General features: G+C 38.4%; 1 protein-coding gene across 3 annotated transcripts in view; it reads left to right on the plus strand.

Moving 5' to 3' along the window:
- LOC127855344 (testis-expressed protein 10 homolog) overlaps positions 1–12,553 on the plus strand; it is a 41,908-nt gene that overhangs the window by 17,922 nt on the left and 11,433 nt on the right. For 2 of the 3 annotated variants that reach the window (XM_052390833.1, XM_052390834.1), the window contains exons 7-10: positions 9,882–10,028; positions 10,402–10,502; positions 10,783–10,892; positions 11,620–11,749. In XM_052390833.1, the coding sequence (XP_052246793.1) occupies positions 9,882–10,028; positions 10,402–10,502; positions 10,783–10,892; positions 11,620–11,749 (488 nt within the window). The remainder of the gene's footprint in view (positions 1–9,881; positions 10,029–10,401; positions 10,503–10,782; positions 10,893–11,619; positions 11,750–12,553) is intronic. The other variant, XM_052390835.1, reaches the window with a different exon arrangement.

A 12,553-nucleotide genomic window follows, 5' to 3' on the forward strand; every position in this document is an offset into this window, starting at 1 on the left:
GATGCATTTTTTTAAAATTCAAAATCATAAATCGGCGAATTTAAGTGCTGACGAGCCCCATTCCACATGAGAACAAGTATTTGTTCCAGTAATTAGCCCCATTCCACATGAAAACAAGTATTTGTTCTAGTAATTAGCCCCATTCCACATGAGAACAAGTATTTGTTCCAGTAATTAGCCCCATTCCACATGAGAACAAGTATTTGTTCCAGTAATTAGCCCCATTCCACATGAGAACAAGTATTTGTTCCAGTAATTAGCCCCATTCCACATGAGAACAAGTATTTGTTCTAGTAATTAGCCCCATTCCACATGAGAACAAGTATTTGTTCCAGTAATTAGCCCCATTCCACATGAGAACAAGTATTTGTTCCAGTAATTAGCCCCATTCCACATGAGAACAAGTATTGTTCCAGTAATTAGCCCCATTCCACATGAGAACAAGTATTTTTCCAGTAATTAGCCCCATTCCACATGAGAACAAGTATTGTTCCAGTAATAAGCCCCATTCCACATGAGATCAAGTATTTGTTCCAGTAATTAACCCCATTCCACATGAGAACAAGTATTTGTTCCAGTAATTAGCCCCCTTCCACATGAGAACAAATATTTGTTCCAGTAATTAGCCCCATTCCACATGAGAAAAAGTATTTGTTCCAGTAATTAGCCCCATTCCACATGAGAACAAGTATTGTTCCAGTAATTAGCCCCATTCCACATGAGAACAAGTATTGTTCCAGTAATTAGCCCCATTCCACATGAGAACAAGTATTTGTTCCAGTAATTAGCCCCATTCCACATGAGAACAAGTATTTGTTCCAGTAATTAGCCCCATTCCACATGAAAACAAGTATTTGTTTCAGTAATTAGCCCCATTCCACATGAGAACAAGTATTTGTTCCAGTAATTAGCCCCCTTCCACATGAGAACAAGTATTTGTTCCAGTAATTAGCCCCCTTCCACATGAGAACAAGTATTTGTTCCAGTTATTAGCCCCCTTCCACATGAGAACAAGTATTTGTTCCAGTAATTAGCCCCATTCCACATGAGAACAAGTATTTGTTCCAGTAATTAGCCCCATTCCACATGAGAACAAGTATTTGTTCCAGTAATTAGCACCATTCCACATGAGAACAAGTATTTGTTCCAGTAAATAGCCCCATTCCACATGAGAACAAGTATTTGTTCCAGTAATTAGCCCCATTCCACATGAGAACAAGTATTTGTTCCAGTAATTAGCCCCATTCCACATGAGAACAAGTATTTGTTCCAGTAATTAGCCCCATTCCACATGAGAACAAGTATTTGTTCTAGTAATTAGCCCCATTCCACATGAGAACAAGTATTTGTTCCAGTAATTAGCCCCATTCCACATGAGAACAAGTATTTGTTCCAGTAATTAGCCCCCTTCCACATGAGAACAAGTATTTGTTCCAGTAATTAGCCCCATTCCACACGAGAACATGTATTTGTTCCAGTAATTAGCCCCCTTCCACATGAGAACAAGTATTTGTTCCAGTAATTAGCCCCCTTCCACATGAGAACAAGTATTTGTTCCAGTAATTAGCCCCCTTCCACATGAGAACAAGTATTTGTTCCAGTAATTATCCGCCTTCCACATGAGAACAAGTATTTGTTCCAGTAATTAGCCCCCTTCCACATGAGAACAAGTATTTGTTCCAGTAATTAGCCCCATTCCACATGAGAACAAGTATTTGTTCCAGTAAATAGCCCCATTCCACATGAGAACAAGTATTTGTTCCAGTAATTAGCCCCATTCCACATGAGAACAAGTATTTGTTCCAGTAATTAGCCCCATTCCACATGAGAACAAGTATTTGTTCCAGTAATTAGCCCCATTCCACATGAGAACAAGTATTTGTTCTAGTAATTAGCCCCATTCCACATGAGAACAAGTATTTGTTCCAGTAATTAGCCCCATTCCACATGAGAACAAGTATTTGTTCCAGTAATTAGCCCCCTTCCACATGAGAACAAGTATTTGTTCCAGTAATTAGCCCCATTCCACATGAGAACAAGTATTTGTTCCAGTAATTAGCCCCCTTCCACATGAGAACAAGTATTTGTTCCAGTAATTAGCCCCCTTCCACATGAGAACAAGTATTTGTTCCAGTAATTATCCGCCTTCCACATGAGAACAAGTATTTGTTCCAGTAATTATCCGCCTTCCACATGAGAACAAGTATTTGTTCCAGTAATTAGCCCCCTTCCACATGAGAACAAGTATTTGTTCCAGTAATTAGCCCCATTCCACATGAGAACAAGTATTTGTTCCAGTAATTAGCCCCATTCCACATGAAAACAAGTATTTGTTCTAGTAATTAGCCCCATTCCACATGTGAACAAGTATTTGTTCCAGTAATTAGCCCCATTCCACATGAGAACAAGTATTTGTTCCAGTAATTAGCCCCATTCCACATGAGAACAAGTATTTGTTCCAGTAATTAGCCCCATTCCACATGAGAACAAGTATTTGTTCTAGTAATTAGCCCCATTCCACATGAGAACAAGTATTTGTTCCAGTAATTAGCCCCATTCCACATGAGAACAAGTATTTGTTCCAGTAATTAGCCCCATTCCACATGAGAACAAGTATTGTTCCAGTAATTAGCCCCATTCCACATGAGAACAAGTATTTTTCCAGTAATTAGCCCCATTCCACATGAGAACAAGTATTGTTCCAGTAATTAGCCCCATTCCACATGAGATCAAGTATTTGTTCCAGTAATTAGCCCCATTCCACATGAGAACAAGTATTTGTTCCAGTAATTAGCCCCATTCCACATGAGAATAAGTATTTGTTCCAGTAATTAGCCCCCTTCCACATGAGAACAAATATTTGTTCCTGTAATTAGCCCCATTCCACATGAGAACAAGTATTTGTTCCAGTAATTAGCCCCATTCCACATGAGAACAAGTATTGTTCCAGTAATTAGCCCCATTCCACATGAGAACAAGTATTGTTCCAGTAATTAGCCCCATTCCACATGAGAACAAGTATTTGTTCCAGTAATTAGCCCCATTCCACATGAGAACAAGTATTTGTTCCAGTAATTAGCCCCATTCCACATGAGAACAAGTATTTGTTTCAGTAATTAGCCCCATTCCACATGAGAACAAGTATTTGTTCCAGTAATTAGCCCCCTTCCACATGAGAACAAGTATTTGTTCCAGTAATTAGCCCCATTCCACATGAGAACAAGTATTGTTCCAGTAATTAGCACCATTCCACATGAGAACAAGTATTGTTCCAGTAATTAGCCCCATTCCACATGAGAACAAGTATTGTTCCAGTAATTAGCCCCATTCCACATGAGAACAAGTATTTGTTCCAGTAATTAGCCCCATTCCACATGAGAACAAGTATTTGTTCCAGTAATTAGCCCCATTCCACATGAGAACAAGTATTTGTTCCAGTAATTAGCCCCATTCCACATGAGAACAAGTATTTGTTCCAGTAATTAGCCCCATTCCACATGAGAACAAGTATTTGTTCCAGTAATTAGCCCCCTTCCACATGAGAACAAGTATTTGTTCCAGTAATTAGCCCCCTTCCACATGAGAACAAGTATTTGTTCCAGTAATTAGCCCCATTCCACATGAGAACAAGCATTGTTCCAGTAATTAGCCCCATTCCACATGAGAACAAGTATTTGTTCTAGTAATTAGCCCCATTCCACATGAGAACAAGTATTTGTTCCAGTAATTAGCCCCATTCCACATGAGAACAAGTATTTGTTCCAGTAATTAGCCCCATTCCACATGAGAACAAGTATTGTTCCAGTAATTAGCCCCATTCCACATGAGAACAAGTATTGTTCCAGTAATTAGCCCCATTCCACATGAGAACAAGTATTGTTCCAGTAATTAGCCCCATTCCACATGAGAACAAGTATTTGTTCCAGTAATTAGCCCCATTCCACATGAGAACAAGTATTTGTTCCAGTAATTAGCCCCATTCCACATGAGAACAAGTATTTGTTCTAGTAATTAGCCCCATTCCACATGTGAACAAGTATTTGTTCCAGTAATTAGCCCCATTCCACATGAAAACAAGTATTTGTTCTAGTAATTAGCCCCATTCCACATGTGAACAAGTATTTGTTCCAGTAATTAGCCCCATTCCACATGAGAACAAGTATTTGTTCCAGTAATTAGCCCCATTCCACATGAGAACAAGTATTTGTTCCAGTAATTAGCCCCATTCCACATGAGAACAAGTATTTGTTCTAGTAATTAGCCCCATTCCACATGAGAACAAGTATTTGTTCCAGTAATTAGCCCCATTCCACATGAGAACAAGTATTTGTTCCAGTAATTAGCCCCATTCCACATGAGAACAAGTATTGTTCCAGTAATTAGCCCCATTCCACATGAGAACAAGTATTTTTCCAGTAATTAGCCCCATTCCACATGAGAACAAGTATTGTTCCAGTAATTAGCCCCATTCCACATGAGATCAAGTATTTGTTCCAGTAATTAGCCCCATTCCACATGAGAACAAGTATTTGTTCCAGTAATTAGCCCCATTCCACATGAGAATAAGTATTTGTTCCAGTAATTAGCCCCCTTCCACATGAGAACAAATATTTGTTCCTGTAATTAGCCCCATTCCACATGAGAACAAGTATTTGTTCCAGTAATTAGCCCCATTCCACATGAGAACAAGTATTGTTCCAGTAATTAGCCCCATTCCACATGAGAACAAGTATTGTTCCAGTAATTAGCCCCATTCCACATGAGAACAAGTATTTGTTCCAGTAATTAGCCCCATTCCACATGAGAACAAGTATTTGTTCCAGTAATTAGCCCCATTCCACATGAGAACAAGTATTTGTTTCAGTAATTAGCCCCATTCCACATGAGAACAAGTATTTGTTCCAGTAATTAGCCCCCTTCCACATGAGAACAAGTATTTGTTCCAGTAATTAGCCCCATTCCACATGAGAACAAGTATTGTTCCAGTAATTAGCACCATTCCACATGAGAACAAGTATTGTTCCAGTAATTAGCCCCATTCCACATGAGAACAAGTATTGTTCCAGTAATTAGCCCCATTCCACATGAGAACAAGTATTTGTTCCAGTAATTAGCCCCATTCCACATGAGAACAAGTATTTGTTCCAGTAATTAGCCCCATTCCACATGAGAACAAGTATTTGTTCCAGTAATTAGCCCCATTCCACATGAGAACAAGTATTTGTTCCAGTAATTAGCCCCATTCCACATGAGAACAAGTATTTGTTCCAGTAATTAGCCCCCTTCCACATGAGAACAAGTATTTGTTCCAGTAATTAGCCCCCTTCCACATGAGAACAAGTATTTGTTCCAGTAATTAGCCCCATTCCACATGAGAACAAGCATTGTTCCAGTAATTAGCCCCATTCCACATGAGAACAAGTATTTGTTCTAGTAATTAGCCCCATTCCACATGAGAACAAGTATTTGTTCCAGTAATTAGCCCCATTCCACATGAGAACAAGTATTTGTTCCAGTAATTAGCCCCATTCCACATGAGAACAAGTATTGTTCCAGTAATTAGCCCCATTCCACATGAGAACAAGTATTGTTCCAGTAATTAGCCCCATTCCACATGAGAACAAGTATTGTTCCAGTAATTAGCCCCATTCCACATGAGAACAAGTATTTGTTCCAGTAATTAGCCCCCTTCCACATGAGAACAAGTATTTGTTCCAGTAATTATCCGCCTTCCACATGAGAACAAGTATTTGTTCCAGTAATTAGCCCCCTTCCACATGAGAACAAGTATTTGTTCCAGTAATTAGCCCCATTCCACATGAGAACAAGTATTTGTTCCAGTAAATAGCCCCATTCCACATGAGAACAAGTATTTGTTCCAGTAATTAGCCCCATTCCACATGAGAACAAGTATTTGTTCCAGTAATTAGCCCCATTCCACATGAGAACAAGTATTTGTTCCAGTAATTAGCCCCATTCCACATGAGAACAAGTATTTGTTCTAGTAATTAGCCCCATTCCACATGAGAACAAGTATTTGTTCCAGTAATTAGCCCCATTCCACATGAGAACAAGTATTTGTTCCAGTAATTAGCCCCCTTCCACATGAGAACAAGTATTTGTTCCAGTAATTAGCCCCATTCCACATGAGAACAAGTATTTGTTCCAGTAATTAGCCCCCTTCCACATGAGAACAAGTATTTGTTCCAGTAATTAGCCCCCTTCCACATGAGAACAAGTATTTGTTCCAGTAATTATCCGCCTTCCACATGAGAACAAGTATTTGTTCCAGTAATTATCCGCCTTCCACATGAGAACAAGTATTTGTTCCAGTAATTAGCCCCCTTCCACATGAGAACAAGTATTTGTTCCAGTAATTAGCCCCATTCCACATGAGAACAAGTATTTGTTCCAGTAATTAGCCCCATTCCACATGAAAACAAGTATTTGTTCTAGTAATTAGCCCCATTCCACATGTGAACAAGTATTTGTTCCAGTAATTAGCCCCATTCCACATGAGAACAAGTATTTGTTCCAGTAATTAGCCCCATTCCACATGAGAACAAGTATTTGTTCCAGTAATTAGCCCCATTCCACATGAGAACAAGTATTTGTTCCAGTAATTAGCCCCATTCCACATGAGAACAAGTATTTGTTCCAGTAATTAGCCCCCTTCCACATGAGAACAAGTATTTGTTCCAGTAATTAGCCCCATTCCACATGAGAACAAGTATTGTTCCAGTAATTAGCACCATTCCACATGAGAACAGTATTGTTCCAGTAATTAGCCCCATTCCACATGAGAACAAGTATTGTTCCAGTAATTAGCCCCATTCCACATGAGAACAAGTATTTGTTCCAGTAATTAGCCCCATTCCACATGAGAACAAGTATTTGTTCCAGTAATTAGCCCCATTCCACATGAGAACAAGTATTTGTTCCAGTAATTAGCCCCATTCCACATGAGAACAAGTATTTGTTCCAGTAATTAGCCCCATTCCACATGAGAACAAGTATTTGTTCCAGTAATTAGCCCCCTTCCACATGAGAACAAGTATTTGTTCCAGTAATTAGCCCCCTTCCACATGAGAACAAGTATTTGTTCCAGTAATTAGCCCCATTCCACATGAGAACAAGCATTGTTCCAGTAATTAGCCCCATTCCACATGAGAACAAGTATTTGTTCTAGTAATTAGCCCCATTCCACATGAGAACAAGTATTTGTTCCAGTAATTAGCCCCATTCCACATGAGAACAAGTATTTGTTCCAGTAATTAGCCCCATTCCACATGAGAACAAGTATTGTTCCAGTAATTAGCCCCATTCCACATGAGAACAAGTATTTGTTCCAGTAATTAGCCCCATTCCACATGAGAACAAGTATTTGTTCCAGTAATTAGCCCCATTCCACATGAGAACAAGTATTTGTTCCAGTAATTAGCCCCCTTCCACATGAGAACAAATATTTGTTCCAGTAATTAGCCCCATTCCACATGAGAACAAGTATTTGTTCCAGTAATTAGCCCCATTCCACATGAGAACAAGTATTGTTCCAGTAATTAGCCCCATTCCACATGAGAACAAGTATTGTTCCAGTAATTAGCCCCATTCCACATGAGAACAAGTATTTGTTCCAGTAATTAGCCCCATTCCACATGAGAACAAGTATTTGTTCCAGTAAATAGCCCCATTCCACATGAGAACAAGTATTTGTTCCAGTAATTAGCCCCATTCCACATGAGAACAAGTATTTGTTCCAGTAATTAGCCCCCTTCCACATGAGAACAAGTATTTGTTTCAGTAATTAGCCCCCTTCCACATGAGAACAAGTATTTGTTCCAGTAATTAGCCCCATTCCACATGAGAACAAGTATTGTTCCAGTAATTAGCCCCATTCCACATGAGAACAAGTATTGTTCCAGTAATTAGCCCCATTCCACATGAGAACAAGTATTGTTCCAGTAATTAGCCCCATTCCACATGAGAACAAGTATTTGTTCCAGTAATTAGCCCCATTCCACATGAGAACAAGTATTTGTTCCAGTAATTAGCCCCCTTCCACATGAGAACAAGTATTTGTTCCAGTAATTAGCCCCCTTCCACATGAGAACAAGTATTTGTTCCAGTAATTAGCCCCCTTCCACATGAGAACAAGTATTTGTTCCATTAATTAGCCCCATTCCACACGAGAACAAGTATTTGTTCCAGTAATTAGCCCCATTCCACATGAGAACAAGTATTTGTTCCAGTAATTAGCCCCATTCCACATGAGAACAAGTATTTGTTCCAGTAATTAGCCCCATTCCACATGAGAACAAGTATTTGTTCCAGTAATTAGCCCCATTCCACATGAGAACAAGTATTTGTTCCAGTAATTAGCCCCATTCCACATGAGAACAAGTATTTGTTCCAGTAATTAGCCCCCTTCCACATGAGAACAAGTATTTGTTCCAGTAATTAGCCCCATTCCACATGAGAACAAGTATTTGTTCCAGTAATAAGCCCCATTCCACATGAGAACAAGTATTTGTTCCAGTAATTAGCCCCATTCCATACGAGAACAAGTATTTGTTCCAGTAATTAGCCCCATTCCACATGAGAACAAGTATTTGTTCCAGTAATTAGCCCCATTCCACATGAGAACAAGTATTGTTCCAGTAATTAGCCCCATTCCACATGAGAACAAGTATTTGTTCCAGTAATTAGCCCCCTTCCACATGAGAACAAGTATTTTTCCCAAATGACTGCTTAAAATCTCAATAGAAGGTTATAAAAAATTACTTTTGTGTGTAAATAAAATGCACCATTTAGTTTCCAAACGCAGCTCTAAACCTTGAACCTTAGTAAATATTTTGTTGAAAACACTTATCCTTAAGTCTTTGTAAGCAAAGGTTTAAATACACCGATTTCCCAACTTTTTCCCAAGTCAAAACAACGTGAGTTTTCCCCATCCAAAGGGCTACGGCCTCATTTGCAAAATTGTGAAGAAAACAGTGTACTGTCTTAACTAATTCATTTTACAAAATACATTTTACACAACATAGAATAAACAAAGCTGTTGTTTCTTTTCTGTTGAAATAATCCTGTCATGTATACTGAGTACATTTGCTTGTTCATAACACATTAGTCACAATAATTTCCTTTTGCTGATCATTGTTTCCTGTTAGACATCGGAGGATTTTTCAAATTCATTTTATTTAAAAGTAGCTTACGTGTTGGGGTTGTATTGGGTATGAATATATTTCCTTTATATCTTGAATTTTAAAATTTAATGTACCCATCTCTGCATAATTGTTATATGACATGTTGAAATGTAATATATCATGATATCATGATTAGGCTATGAACTTTCATGAACGCAGTGTGCAGATCTGAAAATACATGCAGAAACTTTTAATTGAGCCTTGTTCTTGGAAAACTGGGCTTAACCCTTTGCATGCTGGGAAATTTGTCTTCTGCTAAAATGTCGTCTGCTGAATTTCTAAAATTAGCATTTTCTTCCATTTTTTTCAAAGAATACTATCAGAATAGCAAACAGTTTGGATCCTGATGAGACGCCACGTTCTGTGGCATCTCATCTGGATCCAAACTGTTTGCAAAGGCCTTCAAAATTCGGTTCCCGCACTGAAAGGGTTAATAAATGTGCAGTCCACACTGGCTAATCAGGGAAAACACTTGACGCTTGTATGGTATCCTTTGTTTAAAGCAAGGCTCTTCTTAGTAAATATCCAGTTTAGGCAGAAAGCGTCATCCCTGCTAAGCCTGTGCAGACTGCAGAGGCTTATCTGGGGCGAAACTTTAGACACATGCATTAAGCCCCATTTTCCTAGAGCCAGGCTTATTTATTATATATTTATGTGACCCTTCATACTGACTACCAGGTATTTCAGACTCCAGAGGGTTTGGTATCCATGTTCAAGTATCAGCGTGAGTTTGAGACCCACTTCCTCAGCAAGTTCCCCTACATGGTCAACAATGCAGTGACCTCCGGGAAAAAGGAGACAAATAAAGATCTTATACTGGAAAAGGTATTTATTAACTAGTGTTGCCAAACTTGGCTCTCGCATCATGTAAATAATGGGCATAAATGTCATTAGTGTGATATTCCTCAAACAATTCCTACTGATTGAAAAACTTAAAAATAGATTGGGCGCGAACGCCTGCCCTACAGCAGGTTGAGTAGACTAGCTTGCATTTAAATTAAAAAGTTTAGCAAAAACGTACAGGCATGAATAGTATTAATTTTAATTGCATTTGCTAGAGATTCATGTTTATTTTTCATTTACTGAGGATTCATGAGGTAAGAATGACAGGTCAATCAGGATGCAGATTTTTCGTAAACTACAAAAACGAGTTGTAACTTTTATACGCTAACAAATGTGGTACGTTCATATTTATCAGGTATCTGGAGTGACACTCAATCTGACAGTTTGTGACATCATGACCAACTTCCTGCAGCCTCATTCCCACCAGGTGCTTGACTGGTTGCCCTTAGTGATCAGGTTAGTTTTCCTGACAGGTCGCCCTTGGTGATCAGGTCAGTTTTTTTGATATGGAGCATGAATACCAACAGTCTGATTTGTACTAAGGTAAAGCAAGTGAACTTTAACATTATGAAGTTGTTCCGGTGTTCAAATTCAAAGTTGCTTATTGTTTTAAAGATGTTTATTGTAGTTGCATTTAATTAATATATACTTTTTCACAACAGTAACAACAGAAAAATAGAAAACAAAGAGTTTGATGACTGTGATTGTCTCGTACTGCATGCTTGTATTTCTTCAGGTACATGATGCGAGTGTTGTCCAAGGATGGCAGTCAGAAAGGCGGCAAACACAATGCCTCATTGGTGGTGAAAATTGTGAGGCGACTTTGTTTAACCAACATCTCTGATGGTAATCTCTCTACATAATACTTGATACACTCTTTGCCTTTGTTGTTGGTAAAACATTGCATATGATGTTGTCATTACACAGCATAGTATACTGTGCCACCATAAACAAAGTTGATTTTATCTAGAAAAAGATGTATATAATTGTTAATAATAAAAAGAATATAACGCAAGTTGATTTCTCCAAGAAAATGTATCAGTCCTGTGGGGCATGCTCTTGTGCAGCATATTTGAAGCTCCGCTCCTTTTGTGATACATGCTTTTGGAATATTTAACAGGGTGATATTCTGTATTTATTTACCATATCACAATTCAGTCCTTTCCTTTTATACTCATGCTTTACATGAGCAAGTAATATAAAAAACGCTTTCAGGACTGTGATCATTCATTGACCTTCAAAATCATGAGTTCAAATGTGGCAAGCATTTTGATTCGTCAAGTTAAGGCTAGGTTTGAGATTGAGAGCTTAAATCTTTCAGTGCTAAAACCGAATTTCGAAGGCCTTTGCAAACAGTTTGGATGCAGATGAGACGCCACAGAACGTGGCGTCTCATCAGGATCCAAACTGTTTGCTATTCTGAAAGTATTCTTTGAAAAAAAATCGAAGAAAATGCTTATTTTAAAAATTCAGCAGACAACATTTTAGCAGACGACAAATTTCCCAGCATGCAAAGGGTTAAGAAACAAATTGATTACAGTTGTTCTCTAAGATTCCATACTTGTTTCTTCAGAGGAGGTGTCCAGCCTTGTGAATGTGTTATATCACAGATATCAGCAAGCCAGTCCCACCTCAGCGGAGAAGACTGTGTTCTTTGGATTCTTTGCGGATTGCATCCTGAAAGAAGGAAATGCCGTACTCAGGTGGGTTAGATATTTGAAGAGCTAGACAATATTAGCCATGTCATGCAAAATGAGTCTTATGCCATATGCGCTAGCTTTAATGCACAATTGCACAGGCTGGCCAGGAGCTACAATGTCTGCTAACTCTTTCAGTGCTGGAACCGAATTTTGAAGACCTTTGCAAACAGTTTGGATCCAGATGAGACGCCATGTTCTGTGGCGTCTCATCTGGATCCAAACTGTTTGCTGCTCTGATAGTATTCTTTGAAAAAAAGTAGAAGAAAATGCTAATTTAAAAAATTCTGCAGACGACATTTTAGCAGAAGACAAATTTCCCAACATGCAAAGGGCTAATGAGACTTTGTAGTGGTCAGGGTAACTCCTGGCCTAAAAAACAACCACAGAAACAGGTATTTTAAATGGCAAATAATATTATAATACATTTTATTATTCAAATATTCAAACATTGGACTATTCTTTGCCAGTCCTACTATTAATCCATGGATTGCTGGGTTGATTCTCAGCTGAGCCACTAGCTTCTGTTTGGATTGGACTCGAACTGAACAGACTTTCAAACTGACCAATCATATAGACATCAATTGATCATGTACATATCACTTGATATCGTACGAATACATGCCTGAATTACTGAGGCCCGTAAGTCTTACATTACAGGAAAAAACATATCAATTTACAAAAATAGGAAAATCGTAGTTTATTAAAACTAAACGTATTTAATCGCACTTTAGCCTTTAATGTAATTTCTACCACACTGAATAATGTGCCTAACAAAAACTTGCTTAAAACTTGTATTATAAACAAAAA

Source organism: Dreissena polymorpha, chromosome 13 (assembly GCF_020536995.1).
Source record: "Dreissena polymorpha isolate Duluth1 chromosome 13, UMN_Dpol_1.0, whole genome shotgun sequence".
NCBI lineage: Eukaryota > Metazoa > Mollusca > Bivalvia > Myida > Dreissenidae > Dreissena > Dreissena polymorpha.